At 45.3% G+C, this 26,352-nt stretch overlaps 2 protein-coding genes across 2 annotated transcripts; both read right to left on the reverse strand.

Moving 5' to 3' along the window:
* Positions 1–556: 556 nt before the first annotated feature.
* Positions 557–4,028, reverse strand: LOC140070121 (olfactory receptor 10AG1-like). The gene is made up of 2 exons (XM_072116455.1): positions 3,980–4,028; positions 557–1,497 (listed from the first exon to the last, which is right to left on the reverse strand). Exons 1-2 carry the CDS (start codon positions 4,026–4,028, stop codon positions 557–559), a joined length of 990 nt encoding a protein of 329 aa, XP_071972556.1.
* A 21,036-nt stretch (positions 4,029–25,064) lies between these two features.
* On the reverse strand, positions 25,065–26,000 carry LOC140070122 (olfactory receptor 2C3-like). Its single transcript, XM_072116456.1, has one exon. It carries the CDS (start codon positions 25,998–26,000, stop codon positions 25,065–25,067), a length of 936 nt encoding a protein of 311 aa, XP_071972557.1.
* Between the last annotated feature and the right edge of the window lie 352 nt (positions 26,001–26,352).

Below are 26,352 nucleotides of genomic sequence, written 5' to 3' on the forward strand. Positions count from 1 at the left end.
TACTCTTTGAGCATCCCGAATCTTTTTATTGGCGATCTACTGCTCCACTCTAAAACCAACAAGCATTGAGTGCCCAAGACTTTGCGATGAGCTAGCTGTCACTTTCCACAGATAGCAATAAGTCTTTGGTAGCTAGGACCTAGGCAATTGGTAGACATCGCTTCCGCAATAATCAATAAGCTTTGGGCACGTGGGACCTTGTCCAAGGCTAAGTCTTGTGCTCCATAGTAACCTAGGAACTTGACAATGGTTCTCCAATGCTCTTCTCAATAAGCTTTACACATCCATGATCTTGCCATTGGTTTCCACAATTGTTCTTCAACATACTTTTAGCAAATATATTCTAATGATTGCATACAAGGAACCCTCCTTCCTTTGGTGGAAATGCAGTGATCTGATATTCGATATTCTATACATCCCAGTATCCTTACAATTGTAATTTTTAAGCTTCTTTAAATTTTAAGAGTTACCAGACATCTCAACCCTTTATATGTGCCATAGAAACAACAAAAACATTTACCTTAATGTAAAAAAGAACACAATTTACATATGAAACCTAGAGTGAAAGTTCTCTTAGAAGCTGCCTAATTAATTTTCTTAAAGAATTTTTCACGTCTGTATTTCTTAAAGTATAAATAAAGGGGTTCAATGGTGGTGTGATAACAGTGTACATAAGAGCAAGAAATTTATCATACTGACTGCCTTTAGGCCTTGTATACACAATAATGACTGTGCTGTAAAATAGACAAGCCACAATAAGATGGGAGGAGCAGGTGGAGAACGCTTTCTGTTTACCTTCATTACTCTCAATTTTTAATACCGTACGTATAATGTCAGTGTATAGCACTACAATTGTAACAAATGGGAAGACAACGGAAAGAACAGCTGCTATTTGAGTGGCCAAGTTACTAAAGGACGAGTCGGAACAGGCCAAATTCTGCAATGGAGCCAAGTCGCAGAAGAACTGGTTGATCTCATTGGGGCCACAGTAATCCAGAAGAATTGTGCAAATTGAAGGCATGAAAGAAATGAGGAATCCGGCTATCCAGGGAAGAATGGCTAAAGCAGAGCAAAATTTATGGGTCATTATAGCCGGATAACGTAAGGGGTTGTTGATTGCCAAGTATCGATCTACAACCATCAGGGCAAGTAAAAAGCACTCTGTTTCCCCCAAAGCATTTAAGGCATACATCTGGACAAAACAGCCAATCATGGATATGGTACTGGTAGCCTTCATAAGCAACGCTAAGAGTTTTGGGATAGTCACCGAAACAAACATTATTTCTAGAAAGGCAAAAGTTGTGATGAAAAAGTACATGGGAGTATGAAGAGAAGGTTCCACTCTTGCCAATATAATAATAGCAAAATTGCCAAATATACAAATAACATAGGCCATGAAAGCGATGAAGAAGAGTATTTTCTCAAATATATTCAGGTTGCTGAAGCCCAACAGAACAAATTCGGTCACTGTGGTTTTATTAGCATCCTGCATTGTGCCTACAAAGGATGGTTAACATAAGGAGTTAAAAAAACAACAACAACAACAACATAATAATAATAATAATAATAATAATAATAATAAAAATAATAATAAGCATTTTAGAATTAATCTGAAATAAAGTTTACTTGTACTGAGATTGTACTGTACATATAGAGTCTTGTAATGATCCTGCATCAAAGTCTTTAGTACAGGCAGAGGTGAACATGCCAGTTGGGAATTTTTATGCTTTACTACAGTGAAACTTCAAAAATATTTAAAGGGGCTGACCACATTCATAAAAAAAAATTAAAATAATGGCCACTTGCTCTAGTAGACTTCATGTGTGAGGTCACAAAGAACCTCACACATAAAGTCTACTAGAGCACAACGGGCCGGGGAAACAAGGTCAACCAGCGATCACAACTCTGAGGAAAACAGAGTCTTAACCCCATAGTTATCAAGAGATCAACTAACCGTGAGTGTTTGATCCTACTTAAAGCCCTGTAAACACGTAAAGATTTATATCACAACAACTTTCACTTACACTGATTCTGTAAACTACATTCAAATTAACACTCTTCTGTTCGTATTAGTGCCACAGATATAGGGCCCTATAATCTGTGAGCACAAGCCTCCTGGATACTTATTTTGATTTTGATTTTATTTTTTTGAATGTTTTAATATTAAAACTTTATTGTTTAAATTGCAACACAGTCTGAGACAGTTCGCACTTAGAGCCCACATCCAGTATATATAAAAATTCCTATATTTAGGATGGCTAGGCCAGGTCTTGGGAAGATCTGAGTCGATGTTATTTTTGAACAAAGATCAAACACATCTTTCCAGAAGAAACTAATTACTTTACATCCCCCAAAAAATGTGATGTATTGTTTCCTCTCCACCACATTCCCTCCAGCAATCTCTTTTAGAGCTTGGAAACAGTTTAGCCAGTTTACTAAGCACCATGTACCATCTGGTGACTGGTTTGTGGTATACTTTCATAAGATTAGCTGATTTAGAGGCTTTAGATGTCCAGTAGTTAGCCTGTTTCCATTCTCTGTCGGAGATGAATTTTCCTAGGCCCCTTTCCCTTTTGGATAGTGAGGATATTTGCCCTGGGAATTGAGCACTTCTCACAGTTTCATATATTGCTTTTGTTTTCTTTAGGGATCCACAAGGGGTACCTTGTAGATAATTGGCCCGGCTTACCGGTATGGAAACTGTTGGGTTTTTAAGCTTATTAATGATAGGCTTGATCTGTGCATATAAAAGAAAGTCAGTTTCATTTAGTGAGAATTTGTCTCTCAATTGGTCGAATGGGCCGAGTGAATTTCCCTTCCATAGTTCGCCGTCTAAATACCTTTCTGTAGCCAATGTTGAATTGGTCTTCCACTCTCTAAACTCTCTCCTCTTCAATCTATTCTTAATGCAGCAGCCAGGCTTGTCTTTCAGGCCAAACGCTACACAGATGCCTCCAGTTTGTGCCAATCACTGCACTGGCTACCTGTCTCCTTCCGTATTCACTTTAAAATAATAACCCTCATCCACAAATCTCTGAATAATGCTGCACCTCCCTATCTCTCTTCTCTCATCTCAGTCTATCGCCCTTCCCGTGCTCTTCGATCTGCCAGTGACATTAGATTAATCTCTACCTTAATTCGAACCTCCCATGCACGTCTCCAGGACTTCTCCCGAGTTGCACCAATTCTCTGGAATGCCCTTCCCCAGACTCTGAGACTAATACCCACCCTCCAAAGCTTCAAACGTGCTCTTAAAACCCATCTCTTTAGGCAAGCCTATCACACTCGCTAACTGCATGAAATGTCAACTCTCCCTTTACTAATCCATCCTATGTACTATCCTATCTGTTATCGGGCAAACAGCAGATATATACCAAGCTCCAGGCTTCTTTGCAGTCTTTTTCACCTAGGACCCTGTAAATAAGATGGCGGCTGATGGCTGGTTCAAGCAGCAACATCGTTGTTTAGTAAATTATTTATTACATTATTTTATATTGTTCCCTTATAAAGAATGGCTGGACCATTCTACAACCTCTTGTGTCACCCCCTCATCCTCATAGTCTGTAAGCTCTTGTGAGCAGGGCCATCACTCCTATTGTTCCATATGACTGTTTGTTCTTTGTTGTGTAATATAGTTGTATATGTCCCCTATGATTTGTAAAGCGCTACGTAATTTGATGGCGCTATATAAATAAAGATTATTATTATTATAAAGATTATTATTGGTAGACTTGGGTTGACAATTTTTAGTGCTGCAAGTTTTGTTCTGGGGGATAGGGAGAGAGCGGCGGAAGATATCTGTTTCCATACTTCCACTGAGGCCTGCACTGTTGGTACTGAGTGGGGGGTAAGGGAAGTGTGCTACATACAGAGTGGGCTACAAGTAGGTTACGGAGAGATGTACCCCCTGCTAGATGTGCTTCCATATGTTAATTAATATGTTATTAATCCCCTATTTTAATGAAAGAGGGGTACTTACCTGTCTTCTTGATAACATTCATTGTCCCACCCAGTTCTTCTGTCTGCATCTGGGCTTATCTGTGTATGAGCACTCACAGCATAGACCAGGTTGCGTTGCCAGAGTCTGCCCAGAACAGGAGAAACATCATGCGTTCCTCTTGTCTGGGGGTCGGCCCGGATATGCAGCGAGAAGAAGAAAGAAGATGAAGAAGAGGCCGCCGGATCTCCCAGGAGTATCGGCACAAGGCTGGAGAATTTCATCGGAAGGTAATCTACAATATTATTATTATTATTATTATTATTATTATTATGTTACTACCCCAAAGCTTCGGAGCACAACTTATTCAAGGTGGCCAACCCCTTTAGGCTGTAAAACCTGTAAACGCAGCACTGGACTATTAAATATAGTCATACATCAAACATATAACAATGCTGTATAGCAGTATACAGAGGCAATACATTATGGCTCCTTCAGAGATGACAATTCAGAGATATTCTACCTTAGAAACAATGGGGCACATTTGCTTACCCAGTCCTGTCACGATCCAGCGGCGCGTTCTCCAACGAGGATTCGGCTCTTCCGGCGATTCACTAAGGTCGTGTGCCCGATGTCCACCAGGTGTCGCTTCTGCGCCGAGGTCCGCCGGAGTTCACTATCCTATTCCTGGTGCATGTAAGTGTGTGTCAAGCAACACTTTTTTTTTTTTAAATAGCAGAATTTTTCCGAATCCGTTGGGTTTTCTGACCGCCATGCCCGCGTTTTTAATCGCATGCAAACCTGTGCCGATATGACACAATCTGATTGCGTGAGCCAAAAACCCGAGGCGATTCGGTGCAAAAGGGTAAAATTCGGAAAACCCGGCGGAAAAACCCAATTCGGACCCATGTGCCCCATGTGCCCCTAGTACGAGATGACTTTGCAATGTAGTTCTAATGGAACATAACTATTTATTTATACAATTTGACCTTCTATATTCCAAAAACTAGAGATACAGTCCATATGTCTTGCCTTGAATAGTTTCTACAGCAGACATCTAGATTTTTACAAACCCTATTCGGACACAACATCTATGGAACAAATCTGACACATGTAGTAGATATAATTTTAAAATGTTTGTATATTAAAAATTCTAGAATGTCATAAAATATTTTGACTTAAAAAATACATAATACATAAAAAATATGCATAGGAGAGAAAGAGAAAATAAATCTAAGTACCCCAAAATGTTTGACAGTCAATATAATGAAATTATTAATCGCTCAAAAATCCATCACTGAGGATTCGTCATTATTGCAGATGTTGCATAAAATTTTATGGAAAGTGTTACTTTTATAATGAAGGAAAAGATTATATATACCGTGGATGGATAAGGCCTCCCCAGGATATGAGCCCCAGGGATTCCCCATCAAGGAAAATGCAGATCTTGGGGGACAAGGTCTAGTTATTGTACAGTATTCCCATTGCAACAATGGGAAAGAAATAAAACATAAAAATTAGTTTTAAAAAATTAAAGGTATGTTACATGTCAACATAGACAAAAAGTAGATACACCGACAGGACACAAAGCTTAACATACGGTTCAAAATACATTTTATTGAATTAAAACAAAACAATAAAAAGTACACAAATAAATCTACAAAGAAGTACAGGTAGCGCTGACACTCCTGATCCTAAGGAAATAATAATGGGGCTTATTTACTAAGGGTCCGCGGAACGCACTTTCCTCGGAAATTTTGGGGAAAATTGCCGCTGTGACAGCTATTTTTAAGGGGATTGTGTCGCTCGTGATCGGATTTTGGTGCCTTGGTGCTGGCTTTCATGCGACAGAAATCAAGGGGAATAGTCCTTCGGATGATCCGACTGATTCGGAATGAGTGTGGGATTTCATATTCAAATTGTGTCGCAAACAATGCACTTACATGCACCAGGAAGAAGGAGAACTGAGCGTGGAAGCGACACATGCAGGGAATCGGGCGCACAATCTTATTGAATCGAGGCAGAGAGCATTATCGTCGGACAATGCACTTTGGATGAACTCTATCAGCCGGGTAAGGAAATGTGCCCCAAAATTTGATGAAACATCATAAATAGAGCATGAACATTAAGGGGCTTCCTTTACTCATAAGCACCCATAGAAAGTCTTCTTTCCACACTGTGGATTATAAAACTGAATCTTTATTTCAGTACAATATGAAATGTTTTTCTGATGCTTTTCGGGACAAAAAATGCCCTTAGTTTTTACCCAAAAAACACTTTCACATCAGAAAGGACTTGTTGTGCATGTTGCAGCAACACAAAATGATGGAAACTCATCTAAACTCTTCAAGTGCTTTATACAGGCAGTCCCCTACTTAAGAACACCTGACCCCTTGTTACAAACGCCCCTTGGATGTTGGTAATTTACCGTATTTTAGCCCCAGGCTGCAATGATCAGCTATAACAGTTAGAAAAGTTAAGCTTTTTTGTAAATCCTGGTTCTTATGAAAACTCAACATTTTTAAAATCCAACTGTCACAGAGACCAAAAAAATTTGGGCTGGGGTTACAATTAGATGGGCGAATTTGTTTAAAAAAAATTTGATTCGACCTGAATCGAATTATAACTAGAGATGAGCGAGCACTAAAATGCTCGGGTACTCATTAATCGAGACAAACTTTTCCCGATGCTCGAGTGCTCGTCTCGAATAACGAGCCCCATTGAAGTCAATGGGAGACTCGAGCATTTTTCAAGGGGACCAAGGCTCTGCACAGGGAAGCTTGGCCAAACACCTGGGAACCTCAGAAAAGGATGGAAACACCACGGAAATGGACAGGAAACAGCAGGGGCAGCATGCATGGATGCCTCTGAGGCTGCTTAATCGCACCATTTTGCCAAAATTATGGGCAACAGCATGGCCATGACAGAGTGACCAAATGAGGCTAGATAGCATCTAAAACATCCAATAATTGACCCTGACACTATAGGGGACGGCATGCAGAGGCAGCGGCAGCAGTGGCAGGCTAGAGAGTCTCATGGCGACATACTCTAAATGGACTCAGGTTTCACCAAAGGAGGTGAAATGATTTCCTATGTGAACCAAAGGTTGACGGTATATTTAGTCGATAACACAGCATGGTGGCGACATAGTGACCAAGTTCCATAACGTATCTGGTCACTATCTGGGGTATAGAGAGTTGAAATGAGACATTGGTGGACGCTGTGGAGGATCGTGGAGGCAAAATGGACAGGAAACAGCAGGGGCAGCATGCATGGATGCCTCTGAGGCTGCCTAATCTTGGGATGGAGCTGGCGGTCCACTGCCAGGCGAGCTTTCGCCTGTCCAAGCCCCTGTCTCTCGGCTCCTCCCCACCCAAAATGGGCCTGGGGGCCAGAAGCGTTTACTTTGAAAAAATTATAATTTTCAAAGCAGGCGGGGTCGTTTGAATATTTCACCTAGGAATAATGGAATAGCATAGCGGTTCTATTTTTAATAGTTTTTACGGAAATGGTTAAATGATTAAGAGCGACAGTATGGGGCATCCATAATCTAGTAGTAGATTAAAGGTGCTGCAGTTAAAACTATGTTAGCTGGATCTTGGGATGGAGCTGGCGCTCCGCTGCCAGGCGAGCTTTCGCCTATCCAAGCCCCTGTCTCTCGGCTACTCCCCAAACAGCACTTCTAAGAACCTTTTGTATAAGATCAAGTGTAGTAGCGTTCTTATAAGTTTGGGATATGGCGGGTGAGGGGAATGTTAACAGATGCGCAAGAAGCGCTGAAATAATATCGGTAAATGATAAAAGTTTGCAGATATTTTGTGGATTACGCAGCAGGGTGGCGACAAAATTAACAAGTTTGATGTGGAAGCCATGAAAACAACCCAAAATTCTGCCCGACACAGCTCGTTTGATAAGGGGACGATGTATGGAGGCAGTGAACTAGTAGTAGATTAAAGGTGCTGCAGTTAAAACTATGTTAGTTGAATCTTGAGATGGAGCTGGCGCTCCGCTGCCAGGCGAGCTTTCGCCAATCCAAGCCCCTGTCTCTAGGCTACTCCCCAAACAGCACTTCTAAGAACCTTTTGTATAAGATCAAGTGTAGTAGTGTTCTTATAAGTTTGGGATATGGCGGGTGAGGGGAATGTAAACAGATGCGCAAGAAGCGCTGAAATAATATTGGTAAATGATAAAAGTTTGCAAGTATATTTTGTGGATTACACAGCAGGGTGGCAACAAAGTTAACAAGTTTGATGTGGAAGCCATGAAAACAACCCAAAATTCTGCCCGACACAGCTCGTTTGATAAGGGGACGATGTATGGAGGCAGTGAACTAGTAGTAGATTAAAGGTGCTGCAGTTAAAACTATGTTAGTTGGATCTTGAGATGGAGCTGGCGCTCCGCTGCCAGGCGAGCTTTCGCCAATCCAAGCCCCTGTCTCTAGGCTACTCCCCAAACAGCACTTCTAAGAACCTTTTGTATAAGATCAAGTGTAGTAGCGTTCTTATAAGTTTGGGATATGGCGGGTGAGGGGGATGTAAACAGATGCCGAAGAAAGGCTGAAATAATATCGGTAAATGATAAAAGTTTGCCAGTATATTTTGTGGATTACACAGCAGGGTGGCGACAAAGTTAACAAGTTTGATGTGGAATCCATGAAAACAACCCAAAATTCTGCCTGACACAGTTCGTTTGATAAGGAGACAATGTATGGAGGCAGCTATATGGACGACTTTTGGAGGCAGCTATGGTGATGACGTGTGGAGGTAGCAATGGAGACAACGTGTGGAGCCAGCTAAAAAGACGACATGTGGAGGCTGCTACGGAGACAGTTTAATTTGGATAGTGCCTGTATGTGGCAGTCCAAAAAAGTTTTCAAACCAGAGGAGCAGGTAGGTGGTCCTCCAGAAAAATTAAATAAATTGAGTGCCTGTATGTGGCAGTCCAAAAAAGTTTTCAAACCAGAGGAGCAGGTAGGTGGTCCTGCAGAAAAATTAAATAGATTGAGTGCCTGTATGTGGCACTCCCAAAAATTGCTTAAAACAGAGGACCAGTTAGGTGGCCCTCCAGAAAAATTAAATACATAGAGTACTATAGCTAGAGCCAGTTGGCCCTGGCAAAAAATAGCCAGTTTCCTATGCTTTAGTGTACAAAGAAGAGGAGAAGGAGGACAATGAGGAGGAGGAGTGCATACATTATTCAGCAAAAAATACGGCAATAACAGCTATGTGCTGCACACCTCTCTCATGGAGCTATAAACAGTCAAGGGTTGATCCAGTAAACCCAAATTGTAAAACATAGAAAATGAGTTCTGACCGGAGCTCCCGATTCCCTTGCTTCCATGTCTTTCTCTTCCAATATGTCAAAATAGAGCAGTTCACACTCCTCCAGCACAATTCCTGAATCCTCAGATAAGAATATACCGCTATTCAGACCAAAACTCCTGCGTTTATCTTGTGACCTCCCCCGTATGCAACATATGTTGCAGTAGATCGCTGGAAGAAATTCACCCGCAGATAGCGTAGTACAGTTTACACTCAGGATTTATTTAGATTAAAAACATACTCACAAAAGAGCGATAAAAATGCGCATATAAAACTCCAATATGGGACGCCAGCTACACGTTCTCGCCCGACCCTGGGTTTCGCCCGGTTTGGCTTCTTCTGGGGCGTTGCTAGCGTCCAGTCCCAATTACTCTTTAAACCCAACATATACTCTAATAGTTCAACTTACACTGAGAAACATTTATAAATATATATTTGCAACTTATTCGTTCCTATACATATTTACTTTCACTGTAATTTTTTGTGCATTACTCTTTATAAAAGCAATTCCTCAACCATGCATTGTTTGTCCACTCTATTCATTTTATTCATAGACCACAATGCACCATTTTCCATATTAGCCAATCCTAATCTATGGTAGGGAATTCACACCATCCAATCCTCAGCCCCGCAGGCGACACACCTATTGTCTTACTTGTCTACGACACCTACAGCGCCTAAATTTCCAATTTATAATTTGGGACTTGGTACCTGAGTATCAATCCGACAGGGAGTCCTATTTTATTTGCATCATATTTCATTGTTATAAAAATGTAATTAGAAGGATGTATATATCCAAATTTTATTGCACCCATACAATAGTACATCTAATCCTGTTGAGCTTTATTACATTATTCAGGTTGAGCTTCTTTCACCTGGTGGAGAATGAGAATCCGGAGAAATCCAGGCTTTATTCATCTTGATAAGCGTCAGCCTGTCAGCACTGTCAGTCGACAGGCGTGTACGCTTATCGGTGATGATGCCACCAGCTGCACTGAAAACCCGCTCGGACAACGCGCTAGCGGCAGGGCAGGCAAGAACCTCCAAGGCGTACAGCGCCAATTCGTGCCACATGTCCAGCTTTGAAACCCAGTAGTTGTAGGGAGCTGTGTGATTATTTAGGACGATGGTATGGTCAGCTACTTACTCCCTCACCATCTTTCTGTAAAGATCAGCCCTACTCTGCCGAGACTGGGGACAGGTGACAGTGTCTTGCTGGGGTGACATAAAACTGGCAAAGGCCTTGTAAAGCGTACCCCTGCCAGTGATGGAAAAGCTGCCTGCTCGCCTTCTCTCCCTCGCTACTTGTCCCGCAGAAGTACGCCCTCTGCCGCTAGCGCTGTCAGAAGGGAAATACTGTTTCAGCTTGTGCACCAGGGCCTGCTGGTATTCATGCATTCTCACACTCCTTTCCTCTCCAGGGATGAGAGTGGAAAGATTTTGCTTGTACCGTGGGTCCAGGAGAGTGAATACCCAGTAATCGGTGCTGGAATAAATTCTTTGAACGTGAGGGTCACGGGATAGGCAGCCTAGCATGAAATCTGCCATATGTGCCAGAGTCCCAACGCGCAAGAATTCACTCCCCTCACTGGCCTGACTCTCCATTTCCTCCTCCTCCAACTCCTCCAACTCCTCTTCTTCTGCCCATACACGCTGAACAGTGAAGGACTGAACAATGGTCCCCTCTTGTGTCTCGCCAACATTCTCCTCCTCTTCCTCCTCATCCTCCTCCACCTCCTCCGATATGCACTGAGAAACAGACTTAAGGGTGCTTTGGCTATCAACAAGGGAATCTTCTCCCCCCGTCTCTTGTGACGAGCGCAAAGCTTCCGACTTCATGCTGACCAGAGAGTTTTTCAACAGGCCAAGCAGGGGGATGGTGAGGCTGATGATGGCGGCATTGCCACTGACCATCTGTGTTGACTCCTCAAAGTTACTCAGCACCTGACAGATATCAGACATCCACGTCCACTCCTCATTGTAGACTTGAGGAAGCTGACTGACCTGACTACCAGTTCTGGTGGAAGTTGACATCTGGCAGTCTACAATCGCTCTGCGCTGCTGGTAAACTCTGGATAACATGGTTAATGTTGAATTCCACCTCGTGGGCACATCGCACAACAGTTGGTGAGCGGGCAGTTGGAGGCGGCGCTGCGCTGCCCTGAGAGTGGCAGCATCTGTGCTGGACTTCCTGAAATGCGCACAGATGCGGCGCACCTTCGTGAGCAAATCAGACAGATTGGGGTATGTCTTGAGGAAACGCTGAACTATAAGATTTAACACATGGGCCAGGCATGGCACATGTGTCAGTCTGCCGAGTTGCAGAGCCGCCACCAGGTTACGGCCGTTGTCACACACAACCATGCCTGGCTTCAGGTTCAGCGGTGCCAGCCACAGAACAGTCTGTGCCGTGATGCCCTGTAATAGCTCTTGGGCGGTGTGCCTTTTATCGCCTAGGCTCAGCAGTTTGAGCACCGCCTGCTGTCGCTTAGCGATGGCACTGCTGCTGTGCCTAGAGCTACCGACTGATGGCGCCATGCCCACGGATGGTAATTCGGAGGAGGAGGAGGTGGAGGAGAAGTGGGAGGAGGAGGAGGCATAGTAGGCCTTTGAGACCTGGCCCGAGGTAGGCCCCGCAATCCTCGGCGTCGGCAGTATATGAGCAGCCCCAGGGTCAGACTCGGTCCCAGCCTCCACCAAGTTAACCCAATGTGCCGTCAGCGATATATAGTGGCCCTGCCCGGCAGCACTCGTCCACGTGTCCGTGGTCAGGTGGACCTTGTCAGAAATGGCGTTGGTCAGGGCACGGATGATGTTCTCTGACACGTGCTTGTGCAGGGCTTGGACGGCACATCGGGAAAAGCAGTGGAGGCTGGGGACCGAATACCGAGGGGCGGCCGCCGCCATGAGGTTTCGAAAGGCCTCGGTCTCTACCAGCTTATAGGGCAGCATCTCCAGGCTAAGCAACTTGGAGATGTGGACGTTGAGGGCTTGGGCATGTGGGTGGGTTGTGCTATACTTCCTTTTGCGCTCCAGCGTCTGGAGTATGGAGAGCTGAACGCTGGCGGATGCTGTGGAGGATCGTGGAGGCGAAGATGGGGTTTTCGCATGGGAGGTGTTTGGGCCTTGGTCCTGGGCAGGGGGCTGACTAGCAGATGACACAGGGCAAGGAGCAGTGGTGTGCCTGGCCGGAGGTGAACGGGTTTGGTGCCATTGAGTGGGGTGTTTAGCATTCATATGCCTGCGCATACTGGTGGTAGTTAAGCTAGTAGTGGTGGAACCCCTGCTGATCCTGGTTAGGCAAAGGTTGCACACCACAGTCCGTCAGTCATCCGGTGTTTCTTTAAAGAACCTCCAGACTTCTGAAAATCTAGCCCTCGCCACGGGAGCTTGACTACGGGCAACATTTGGCGCTGATGCACCAGCTCTGGCCCTGCCTCTCCGTCTGGCCCCACCACTGCCTCTTCCAACCTGTTCTGCTATAGGACTCGCCTCCGTCTCAGAAGCACTGTGTTCACCCGGCCTATCAACCCAGCTTGGGTCTGTCACCTCATCATCCTCTGATCCCTCAGTCTGCTCCCCCCTCGGACTTCCTGCCCTGACGACAACTTCACCACTGTCTGACAACCATGTCTCCTCATCGTCCGACACCTCTTTACACACTTCTTCCACTACGTCAATAATGTCATCATCACCCACAGACTGCGACTGGTGGAAAACCTGGGCATCTTAAAATTGCTCAGCAGCAACCGGACAAGTGGTTTGTGACTGTGGGAAGGGTCCAGAAAACAGTTCCTCAGAGTATGCCGGTTCAAATGCCAAATTTTGCTGGGAGGGGGCAGACTGGGGGGAAGGAGGCTGAGGTGGAGGAGCTGGAGGAGTGCTGATTTCCGTGACATGGGTGGACTGCGTGGAAGGCTGACTGGTGGACAAATGGCTAGAAGCATTGTCCGCAATCCACGACATCACCTCTCCGCACTGTTCTGGCCTCAACAGTGCTCTACCACGAGTCCCAGTAACTTGAGACATGATGAACCTAGGGAGTGTAGCTCTGCGGCGTTCCCCTGCTCCCTCATCAGCAGGTGGTGTCTCACCCCGCCCAGAACCACGGCCTCTGACCCCTGCAGTAGTTGGACGCCCACGTCCACGCCCTCGTCCTCTACCCCTAGCCCTCGGGTTAAACATTTTCCAAATTAAAGTGTAAACTGCAGACTCTGCCTAATTCTAATCAAACCCCTAATAAATTGTCCCACTTCGGTGTTTGAGGTGGATATGCGTGTCACTAAGAGCTAAACACAACGGTCGCAGGTCTCCCAGCAAATTCCTCACAATATGGTACTAGCTGCACTACTAATGCCAGCAAGCCCAGCCACAAGCAAACAAAAAAAAGGAAAATATAACGCTATTGTAGGCCTAAGTAAGCCGTTGGTGTTCTCCTATGGCTATTTTGTAGCCTACAATGAAAGCACACTGCTTTGCAAGATGAGTTTGAGCTATATAATGAAATAAAGGTAAAAAAAAAATAAATAAATCAGCAGACTCTGCCTAATTCTAATCAAACCCCTAATAAATTGTCCCACTTCGGTGTTTGAGGTGGATATGCGTGTCACTAAGAGCTAAACACAACGGTAGCAAGTCCCCCTGCAAATTCCTCACAATATGGTACTAGCTGCACTACTAGTGCCAGCAAGCCCAGCAAATAAAAAAAAAAATGTATAACGTTATTGTAGCCCTAAGAAGGGCTGTTGGGTTCTTGTAGAATCACTCCTGCCTAACACTATTCTAATAGAACACCCTAATGCTTTCCCTGACCAGCAGCAGCTCTCCCCTAGCGGCATCCAGACACAGAATGATCCGAGCAGCGCAGGCAGGGGCTAGTCTATTCCAGGGTCACCTGATCTGGCCAGCCAACCACTGCTATCGACGTGTAAGGGTACCACGTCATGCTGGGTGGAGTGCAGAGTCTCCTGGCTTGTGATTGGCTCTGTTTCTGGCCGCCAAAAAGCAAAACGGCAGGAGATGCCATTTTCTCGAGCGGGCAAAGTATTCGTCCGAGCAACGAGCAGTTTCGAGTACGCTAATGCTCGAACGAGCATCAAGCTCGAACGAGTATGTTCGCTCATCTCTTATTATAACGAATCACGTTAAAAAAAACAGGTATTTCCTGGCTGCAGAGTGCCTGTAGGGTGTTGTAGAACGTTGTGCCTTGCTTAATTATGCAAAGGTAGCATAGTTTTGTCTTCAAACAATGCTGTGTTTTAGTATGACACGCACAGCTCTTAGAATCGCTTCACTCTTCACTTCCAGAGGCCAACTTCAGCAAATGAGCGAAGCGAGGATGCAGTCTGACAAGGTAACGTCTGTGCCAGCTCGAAAGGACCGGGCTGAGGGCCAAGATCCCAAAGGTGGCAGCAACATGGTGGCAGCAACATGGAAAGCCACAGAGTGGAACAATGATAGAGTGTGAAGGTGGCATCAACAGGAGCCCACAGGTGGCAGCAACATGGAAAGCCACAGAGTGGTCCAATGAAAGAGTGTGCAAGTTGCGGCAGCAGCAGAAGCAGCAGCAGGAGCCCAAAGGTGGCAGCAACATGGTGGCAGCAACATGGAAAGCCACAGAGTGGAACAATGATATAGTGTGAAGGTGGCATCAACAGGAGCCCACAGGTGGCAGCAACATGGAAAGCCACAGAGTGGTCCAATGACAGAGTGTGCAGGTTGCGGCAGCAGCAGAAGCAGCAGCAGGAGCCCAAATGTGGAAGCAACATGGTGGCAGCAACATGGAAAGCCAGAGAGTGGAACAATGTTATAGTGTGAAGGTGGCATCAACAGGAGCCCACAGATGGCAGCAACATGGAAAGCCACAGAGTGGTCCAATGAAAGAGTGTGCAGGTTGCGGCAGCAGCAGAAGCAGCAGTAGTAGCCCAAAGGTGGCAGCAACATGGTGGCAGCAACATGGAAAGCCACACAGTGGCACAATGATATAGTGTGAAGGTGGCATCAACAGGAGCCCACAGGTGGCAGCAACATGGAAAGCCACAGAGTGGTCCAATGAAAGAGTGTGCAGGTTGCGTCAGAAGCAGCAGCAGGAGCCCAAAGGTGGCAGCAACATGGTGGCAGCAACATGAAAAGCCACAGAGTGGCACAATGATTTAGTGTGAAGGTGGCATCAACAGGAGCCAACAGGTGGCAGCAACATGGTGGTAGCAACATGGAAAGCCACAGAGTGGCACAATGATATAGTGTGAAGGTGGCGGCAGCAGCAGGAGCCCAAAGGTGGCAGCAACATGGTGGCAGCAACATGGAAAGCCACAGAGTGGAACAATGATGTAGTGTGAAGGTGGCATCAACAGGAGCCCACAGGTGGCAGAAACATGGAAAACCACAGAGTGGTCCAATGAAAGAGTGTGCAGGTTGCGGCAGCAGCAGAAGCAGCAGTAGGAGCCCAAAGGTGGCAGCAACATGGTGGCAGCAACATGGAAAGCCACAGAGTGGAACAATGATATAGTGTGAAGGTGGCATCAACAGGAGCCCACAGATGGCAGCAACATGGAAAGCCACAGAGTGGTCCAATGACAGAGTGTGCAGGTTGCAGCAGCAGCATAAGCCGCAGCAGGAGCCCAAATGTGGAAGCAGCATGGTGGCAGCAACATGGAAAGCCAGAGAGTGGCACAATGATATAGTGTGAAGGAGCCCACAAGTGGCAGCAACATGGTGGTAGCAACATGGAAAGCCACAAAGTAGCACAATGATAAGTGTGCGGTGGTGGCGACAGCAGTAGGAGCCCACCGGTGGCAGCAACATGGTGGCGGCAACAAAGAAAGCCACAGAGTGGCACAATGATATAGTGTGGAAGTGGCATCAGCAGCAGGAGTCCACAGGGTGGCACAGTGATATAGTGTGGAGGTGGCATCAGCAGCCGCAGAAGCCCACAAAACCCAAAGCAGATGAGGCCACATTGTGGCACAACAATGAAGTTTGAAATTGATTTGAATTCGAAGCATTCAATGTAAATTTTAATTTGTAGATTTGAGACGCTACATCCATAATGCATTACAGTTTTCCTGAAAATATCAGGTCTTTGTCAAAGACAAACCTCAAAGGTGGCACCAGCAGCAGCAGTATGAGGTCAGAGGTGTGAATGTGGTGGCAACATGGTAGGCCACAGAGTGGCACAATGATATAGTGCGGAGGTGGCACAAGTATCAGTAGGACCCCGAGGGTGGCACAATGATATAGTGTGGATGTGGCATCAGCAGGAGCAAAAGCCCACAAAACCCACATCAGATGAGGCCACATTGTGGCACAATGATGAAGTTTGAAATGAATTAGAAGTTGAAATTTCCCAATTAAATTTTAATTTGAAGATAAGAGATGCCACATCCATAATACATTACAGTTTTTCTAAAAATATCAGGTCTTTGACAAAAAAGAACTTCAAAGGTGGCACCAGCAGCAGCATGAGGTCAGAGGTGTGGAGGTGGCGGCAACATGGTAGGCCACAGAGCGGTACACAATGATATAGTGCGGAGGTGGCATCAGTAGCATCAGGAGCCCACAGGGTGGCACAATGATAGAGTCTGGAGGTGGCGGCAGGAGGAGCCCATATAGCCAACAGCATAGGAGGACATATTGTGGCACAATGATGAAGTTTGAAATGAATTAAAAGTTGAAATTTTTCAATTAAATTTGAATTTGAATATTAGAGACGCCACATGCATAATACATTACAGTTTTTCCTAAAAATATCAGGCCTTTGACAAAAAAGAACTCCAAAGATGGCATCAGCATCATGAGGTCAGAGGTGAGGAGATGGCGGCAACATGGTAGGCCACAGATATAGTGTGGAGGTAGCATCAGTAGCAGTGAGCCAGCAGGGTGGAACAATGATAAGAGTGTGTTGGTGGTATCAGTAGCAGCAGCAGGAACCCGCAGAGTGGCACAATGATATAGTGTGGAGGTTTCATCAGTAGCAGCAGCAGCAGGAGCCTGCAGAGTGGCACAATGTTATAGTGTGATTGTCGCATCAGAAGCAGCAGCAGGAGCCCACAGAGTGGCACAATAATCTAGTGTGCAGGCGGCATCATTAGCAGCAGCAGCAGGAGCCTGCAGAGTGGCACAATCATATAGTGTGAATGTCGCATCAGAAGCAGCAGCAGGAGCCCGCAGAGTGGCACAATGATGTAGTGTGGAGGTGGCATCAGTAGCAGCAGCAGCAGGAGCCTGCAGAGTGGCACAATGATATAGTGTGGAGGTGGAATCCGCAGCAGCAGGAGCCCACAGAGTGGAACAATGATATAGTGTGTTGGTGGCATCAGTAGCAGCAGGAGACTGCAGAGTGGCACAATGATATAGTGTGGAGATGGCATTAGCAGCAGCAGGAGCCTGCAGAGTGGCACCATTATATAGTGTGAAGGTGGCATCAGAAGCAGCAGCAGCAGGAGCCCGCAGAGTGGCACAGAGATATAGTTTGAAAGTTGCATTAGAAGCAGCAGGAGCCTGCAGAGTCGCACAGTGATATAGTGTGGAGGTGACATCAGCAGCAGCTGGAGCCCATAGGGTGGCACAATTATATAGTGTGGAGGTGGCATCAGCAGCAGGAGCCTGCAGAGTGCCACAATGATATAGTGTGAATGGCGCATCAGAAGCAGCAGCAGCAGGAGCCCGCAGAGTGGCACAATGATGTAGTGTGGAGGTGGCATCAGCAGCAGGAGGACGCAGAGTGTTACAATAATATAGTGTGAAGCTGGCATCAGGAGCAGCAGCAGCCACAGGAGCCTGAAGTGTGGCACAATGATATGTTGTGTGGTGGCATCAGCAGGAGCCCACAGAGTGGCAGCAACATGGTGGCAGCAACACGGTAAGCCACAGAGCGGTCCACTGAGTGTGTAGGTTGCGGCGGCAGCAGAAACAGCAGCAGGAGCCCAAAGGTGGCAGCAACATGGTGGCAGCAACATTGAAAGCCACAGAGTGGCACAATGATATAGTATGAAGGTGGCATCAACAGGAGCCCAAAGGTGGCAGCAACATGGTGGCAGCAACATGGAAAGTCAAAGAGTGGCACAATGATATAGTCTGAAAGAGGCATCAACAGCAGCTCCAAAGGTGGCACCAGCAGCAGCAGAATGAGGTCAGAGGTGTGGAGGTGGTTGCCACAGAGTGGCACAATGATACAGTGTGAAGGTGGCATCAGTATCAGTTGAAGCATGCAAGGTGGCACAGTGATACCGTCTGGAGGTGGCGGCAGCAGGATCCCATATAGCCAACAGCAGAGGAGGCCACATTGTGGCACAATGATGAAGTTTGAAATGAATTAGAAGTTGAAATTTTCCAATTAATTTTGAATTTGAAGATTATAGACGCCACATACAGAGTGGCACAATGATATCGAGTGTTGGTGGCATCAGTAGCAGCAGCAGCAGGAGCCCGCTGGTGGCACAATGATATAGTGTGTTGGTGGAATCAACAGCAGCAGCACCAAGAGCACACAGGGTGGCACAATTATATAGTGTGGAGGTGGCATCAGCAGGAGCCCACAGAGTGGCACAATGATGTAGTGTGAAGGTGGCATCAGTAGCAGCAGCAGAAGCCTGCAGAGTGGCACAATGATATAGTGTTGTGGTGGCATCAGCAACAGCAGGAGCCCACAGAGTGGCACAATGATATTTTGTGTTGGTGGCATCAGTAGCAGAAGGAGCCCGCAGGGTGGCACAATGATATAGTATGTTGGTGGCATCAGCAGCAGCAGGAGCCCCCAGAGTGCCACATTTATTTTGAGTGAATGTGGCATCAGAAGCAGCAGCAGGATCCCGCAGAGTGGCACAATGATAGTGTGAAGGTGGCATCAGCAGCAGCATCAGGAGCCCACAGAGTGGCACAATAATACAGTGTGAAGGAGGCATCAGTAGCAGCAGCAGCAGAAGCCTGCAGAGTGGCACAATGATATAGTGTGGAGGTGACATCAGCAGCAGCAGCCCACAGGGTGGCACAATGATATCGTGTGTTGGTGGCATTAGTAGCAGCAGCAGGAGCCCGCAGAGTTGCACAATTATATGGTGTGAAGGTGGCATCAGAAGCAGCAGGAGCCTGCAGAGTGGCACAATGATATAGTGTGGAGATGGCATCAGCAGCAGGAGCCTGCAGAGTGGCATCATGATAAAGTGTGAAGGTGGCATCAGAAGCAGTAGGAGCCTGTAGAGTGGCACAGTGATATAGTGTGGAGGTGGCATCAGCAGCAGCAGGAGCCCACAGAGTGGCACCATGAAATGATGTCTTTGAAATTATGTCAAAGACAAACAGCTTCCTTCGGCAGAGGTGCTGGAGCCTTGACTTGCTGAAACAGCATGTCTGCCACTAGGGGCTGCTGCTGTTGCTGCGCCTGCAGGATGGACCACATCTGACACCCATTTATCCCAGGCCATTGGATGGTGATGCTGCATGTGTTGCCGCAGGGCTTTGGTGCCAAGGTTAGCTCCCTGGCCACGCTTCACTTTCTGCCTGCAGATACGATATATACACATGCATGGCTTATACACACGCATGGCTCCTCTGGTGTCTTTACCAAAACTGCCACACTGCCGAGTTTGTCATTTTACCGCCAAAACTCTGCAATGAGCGACTACTACTACCGCTGCCTCGCTGAGCCCCTATGCCACTGCTTACTTGGACATGCGATTCCGGATTTGTACCCTGCGGACATTTGGCTCCAGTCCTCACACTGCTGCTGCCCTGCTGTCTCACAGCCGAAGTAGCAACTTGCTGCCTGCTCTGCTGGCTGACACGCAAGCTGACACTCTCTTCTCCCAAGTGCGCTCAGCAGCGGAAGCAGCGGAAGTCTGCCCCACCTCTTCACTGCCAAGCAGATGCTGACTGTCCTCAAACCCTTTCTCCTCGCTGAATAGTGGCGCTGAGCCCAGACCACCTAGTAGCTCTCTGGCTGAGGGAAAGGAACAGGACAGAGGCTGGTTGAGGACAGGTGAGGGCCGCCGACCTGCTTCTAGGCTATGCCAACTAATTGTTGTATCTGAAGAACCCACAGACTCTTGGCTGGGGTTCTCAGAAGTTATACTTGAAGAATTGGATGATCGTTGATAGGCTTACAGGTCTGGAGATGTCATCGGGGGTGTTCTTGTTGTTCTTGCGCACATTACCTGACAAAAGAGGGGGAAAAAAACAAACTTCGTTCCCGCAAATCAGCGTAAGATTCGGCTTCGTGACAAATCGAATTTTTCCTGAAATTCTAACAGAAGTTAGAATCTTTAGAATTGATTCACCCATCTCTAGTTTCAATTATAAAATATACAGTTCCGACTTACATACAAATTCAACTTAAGAAAAAACCTACAGAACCTATCTTGTACGTAACCCGGGGGCTGCCTGTATTGTGCTTCATGACAACTTACAATTTTTTTTTTTTAACTTCAGCAAAGTAGTTTAATCAATTTTTGGGAAAATCGTCGCCATAGGATTCTTTAGTTGTTGTTTGCTGAATATATGTATCAAGTAACATTTGGGCACCCTGTCATCCACCATTTATTTAAAGTTTTACAGTGGGTACAGAAAGTATTCAGACCCCTTTAAATTTTTCACACCTTGTTTCATTGCAGCCATTTGGTAAGGTCAAAAAAGTTTTATTTTAGCTCATTGATGTACACTTAGCATCCAATCTTGACAGAAAAAATGAAATGTAGATATTTTTTCTAATTTATTAATCAAGAAAAACATGGTCATAAGTATTTAGACCCTTTGATATGAGACTGATATTTAACTTGCATGCTGTTCATATCCTTCTCATGTTTCTACTCTTTCATTGGAGTCCAGTTGTGTTTAATTAAAGTAATAGGACTTGATTAGGTAAGGTACACACCTGTCTATACAAGACCTCACAGCTCACAGGTATAAGAAACTGCCCAAGGAAGGCAGAGACAGAATTGTGGCAAGGCCACAGCTTATAAAATAATTTCTGCAGCACTCAAGGTTCCTAAGAGCACAGTGGCCTCCAGAATTCTTAAATGGAAGAAATTTGGGATCACCACAACTTTTCCGTGATTTGGCCATCCAGCTAAATTAAGCAACAATGGGAGAAGATTAGAGATGGGCAAATCGATTCTAACAAAGTGGAATTCGATGCGAATTTCACAAAAAATTAGATTAGTCACAAAGCCGAAGTTTACGCTGATTTGCGGGAACAAAGTTTTTTTTCCCCTCTTTTTTCAGCTAAATGGGCGTGAGCACAACATGTTACATGGGGCAGAGAACTCTGGGAAGGAGAAAGGAATAGCCCCGATGACATCTGCAGACCTGTAAGCCAATCAGCGACCGGCAGGCTTATGTGATGTCACACAGGCTAACAGCCCTATAAAAACTGTCGGCCATTTGCAATCCAGGCATTTTACACTGGAAGTGCAGTCTGTAGCGTCTAGCTGCTGCTACTGTACTGTGCAGTAGCGATTCCTGATCCAATCCCTGTTTACCCCAAAAAGCATTTCTGTTTAGTGACAAAATCGAATAGGAAGAAATCGGTTTCAAATTCATGCATCAGCAGTAGCAATTTGTGGACCAATCCCTGATTGTTCTTTAAGGGGGATCTATATACCCCACATAGCAGTTCTATTTAGTGACAAAATGGAATAGGAAGAAATCTGTTTTACATTCATGCATCTGTAGTAGCGATTTGTGGACCTCTCACTGGGTGTCAGTTGTGGGGTATCTGTATAAGAGCAAATCCCCATAACTTTTTGTGGCTATAGTTTATAGCAAGATTTACGTGTCAAATCCATGCAGTTTATACAGTGATTTTCCCTGAAATTACAGAGTGTCAGTTGTGGGGTATCTCTATAACGCAAATTCCCAAGCCTTTTTGTGGCTATAGTTTACAGCCAGATTTACGTGTCAAATCCACGTAGTTTATAAACCACTATGTCGGACAGAAAGGTGGCAGGTGGATCAGGCAGAGGTCGCAGCACAGCAATGGGACGTCACAGATACAACAATTAGTTGGCATGGCTCAGGAGCAGATCAGCGGCCCTCACCTGTCCTCAAACAGCCTCTGTCCTGTTCTTTTCCTGCAGTCAGAGAGCTACTAAGTGGTCTGGGCTCAGTGCCACTATTCAGCGAGGACAAAGTGTTTGAGGATGGTCATCAGCTGCTTGGCAGTGAATAGGTGGGGCAGACTTCCGCTGCTTCCTGCAGTAGGCAGGCTGTGCATACTGACACTGTTAAGGAGAGTAGCAGTGACCGGGAAACACAAATTGACGATGATGTAGCCGATTGTACTTGGAAGCTGGGTGTAGCAGGGGATTCATCATCATCTGATGAAGAGAGTGTCAGCTTGCGTTCCAGGCAGCACAGCAGGCAGCAAATCGCTACTGTTGCCATGATAGTAGTGCGAGGACGGGAGCCAAGCATCCGCAGGGTACAAATCCGGATTTGCAGGTCCAAGTAAGCAGTGGCACAGGGGGTCAGCGAGACGGCGGCGGTAGTACTCGCTCAGTGCAGAGTTTTGGCGGTAAAATGACCAACTCGGCGGTGTGGCAATTTTTTTGTAAAGACACCAGAGGAGCCGAGCATGGGTATATGTCCTAACTGCAGGGAGAAAATGAAGTGTGGCCAGAAAGCTAACCTTGGCACCACGGCCCTGCGCCAACACATGCAGCATCACCATCCAATGGCCTGAGAGAAATGGGTGTCAGATGTGCTCCATCCTGCAGGCGCAGCAACAGCAGCAGCACCTAGTGGCACACATGCTGTTTCAGCAAGTCAAGGCTCCAGCGCCTCTGCCGAAGGGAGCTGTTTGTCTTTGACATCATCGCCCGGTCCAGATGCTCCTGCTCCTCGCTACGCTTGGCGCCAGCAGTCGTTGAGCGAGGCATTTACAAAAAGACAACTCTACATGTCCAGCCATCCTAAGGTGCAGAAGTGCTCTTGTCCAAGTTGTTGGTACTGCAGTCCCTCTCTTTCCAAGTCGTGGACTCTGCACCCTTTAGTGTACTAATGGCTTGTGCCAAACCGAGGTGGAGAGTTCCAAGCTGCAATTTTTTTGTCCAAAAATATGTACAACAGTAGGTGGGTCAGTCCTTGAGTTTATCAGTTTCTTCCAATGTGCACGGCAGCGTGGACATGTAGAGCTGTAACTATCGTCAGGGTCAGTACATGTACTTTACAGCCCACTGGGTGAATATGCTTCCCAGCCAGCCACACCAACAACTTCCACAAGAGACGGCACTTTCTCCTTCACGTTGTCAAACTGCTGCTCCTGCGCCAGTGTCTGCCTCCTCCTTCTCCATCACCAACTCAGCCTCCACAAGTGCTTCTCCATCATACCACATGTGCAGTATTATAACTTTTGCAGCTAGAAAAGAGAGAAATACTGAAATGTCCCACCTCTACCATCCGTCCATCACACTTTCTATCTTCTCAATAATCTATCTAGCTCATATCTATCTAAAACTGGAACACAACTAATGGGGAAGATTGGAGATTTGGAGAGGCATTGAGCACTTTATCGCTGCTCTCCTCTACTGTCTGCTATTTCCTGATGCCGAGTGTAAGGTGAAGGGAGAGGGGAGACTGATCGATAGCAGCAGCTTCTGGTGGATTATTATTTTTATACAAATGTATGGAAATCTGAGGGTTTATTGGGAGAAATAGGGAGAGACGGTAGGTGTTTTGTTATCCCACTAGGTAAAGCTCCCATCAGCACATGACTGATCAGCTGTGCAAAGCAGTGCAGGGAGAGAGGGGGCTTGGCTAACATGTACGTTCTTACTTCATATTTAGCTCAGTGTGGACAGAATGTGCATAGCTGGTAGTAAATGGGAGACTGCTGAATAGAAGAGGAAGGAGCAAGATTCGGTAACTAATCCGATTGCAGAAGGGATTTAAATTGCATGTTCTACAACATATCAAATGTTTTTTAAATGACATTTTAAATACTCTTTGAGCATCCCGGATCTTTTTATGGGCAATTTACTGCTCTCAGCTAAAACCAACAAGCATTGAGTGCCCAAGACTTTGCAACTAGCTAGCTGTCACTTTCCACAGTTAACAATAACTCTTTAGTGACTAGGAACTAATCAATTGATAGACAGCACTTTCCGCAATAATCAATGAGCTTTGGGCATGTTGGACCTTATCCAAGGCTAAGTGTTGTGCTCCATAATAACTCAAGAACTTGGCACTGGTTCTCCAATGCTTTTCTCAATAAGCTTTACACATCCATGATCTTGCCATTGGTTTCTACATTTCTTCTTCTTCAAAACACTTTTGGTAAATAGATTCTAATAATTTCATACAAGGAGCCCTCCTGCCTTTAGTGGAAATGCAGTGATCCAATATTCAATATTCAATATTTTATACACCCCAGCATCCTTACACTTGTCATTTTTAAGCTTCTTTAAATTTTAAGAGTTACCAAACATCTCAACCCTTTATATCTGCCATAGAAACAACGAAAACATTTACCGTATATACTTGAATATAAGCTGACCCAAGTATAAGCCGAGGCCCCTTAATTTTACCACAAAAACCTGGGAAAACCTATTGAGTATAAGCCTAGGGTGGGAAATGCATTGGTCACAGCCTCCCCAGTATAGCTTGCCGGAGCCTGCCCCATAGTATATAGCCTGCCAGCTAATTTCCCACAGTATACAGCCAGCCCCCTTCCCCATTATAAAGCCAGCCTCCTGCCCCAGTATATAGCCATCCAACATTTTTTTGTGCTGAAAAACTAGACTTATACTCGATTATATATGGTACTTTATATATTTAACCAAAATGTTAAAAAAAACACACTTCACATTTAGAACCTAGAGTGAAAGTTCTCTTAGAAGCTGCCTAATTAATTTTCTTAAAGAATTTTTCACGTCTGTATTTCTTAAAGTATAAATAAAGGGGTTCAATGGTGGTGTGATAACAGTGTACATAAGAGCAAGAAATTTATCATACTGACTGCCTTTAGGCCTGATATACACAATAATAATTGTGCTGTAAAATATACAAGCCACAATAAGATGGGAGGAGCAGGTGGAGAACGCTTTCTGTTTACCTTCATTACTCTCAATTTTTAATACCGTACGTATAATGTCAGTGTATAGCACTACAATTGTAACAAATGGGAAGACAACGGAAAGAACAGCTGCTATTTGAGTGGCCAAGTTACTAAAGGACGAGTCGGAACAGGCCAAATTCTGCAATGGAGCCAAGTCGCAGAAGAACTGGTTGATCTCATTGGGGCCACAGTAATCCAGAAGAATTGTGCAAATTGAAGGCATTAAAGAAATGATAAATCCGGCTATCCAGGGAAGAATGGCTAAAGCAGAGCAAAATTTATGGGTCATTATAGCCGGATAACGTAAGGGGTTGTTGATTGCCAAGTATCGATCTACAACCATCAGGGCAAGTAAAAAGCACTCTGTTTCCCCCAAAGCATGTAAGGCATACATCTGGACAAAACAGCCAATCATGGATATGGTACTGGTAGCCTTCATAAGCAACGCTAAGAGTTTTGGTATAGTCACCGAGACAAACATTATTTCTAGAAAAGCAAAAGTCGTGATGAAAAAGTACATGGGAGTATGAAGAGAAGGTTCCACTCTTACCAATATAATAATAGTAAAATTGCCAAATATACAAATAACATAGGCCATGGTAGCGATGAAGAAAAGTATTTTCTCAAATATATCCAGGTTGTTGAAGCCCATCAGAACAAATTTGGTCACTGTGGTTTTATTAGCATCCTGCATTGTGCCTACAAAGGATAGTTAATGTAAGGAGATAAAAATACAACAACAACATAATAATGTAATAAGCATTTTAGAATTAATCTGCAATACATTTGTGTTGTGCTGAGATTGTACTGTATATATAGAGTCTTGTAATGCAGGAAGAGCTGAACATCCCAGTTGTGAGTTTTTATGATTTACTACAGTGCAACTACAGAACAACTTGACCAGATGACTGTACCTAGAGTAAAGGTTTAAAGATTTAAAGGGTTGACCACTTTCATGAAAAAAAAAAAATTATAATAATGGCCACTTGCCTAAAATATATGTAAAAATACATTTTAATCCTCTATTGTAATAAAAGAAGGGTATT

This window comes from Engystomops pustulosus, chromosome 7 (genome assembly GCF_040894005.1).
Source record: "Engystomops pustulosus chromosome 7, aEngPut4.maternal, whole genome shotgun sequence".
NCBI lineage: Eukaryota > Metazoa > Chordata > Amphibia > Anura > Leptodactylidae > Engystomops > Engystomops pustulosus.

Excerpts from the sequence above, each read along its gene's own strand:
- LOC140070121 (XM_072116455.1), bottom strand. The coding sequence starts at position 4,028 with ATGCAGACAGAAGAACTGGGTGGGACAATGAATGTTATCAAGAAGACA. Across the intron at positions 1,498-3,979 it reads GAATGTTATCAAGAAGACAG|GCACAATGCAGGATGCTAAT; the intron begins GTAAGTACCCCT and ends CATCCTTTGTAG.
- LOC140070122 (XM_072116456.1), bottom strand. The coding sequence starts at position 26,000 with ATGCAGGATGCTAATAAAACCACAGTGACCAAATTTGTTCTGATGGGC.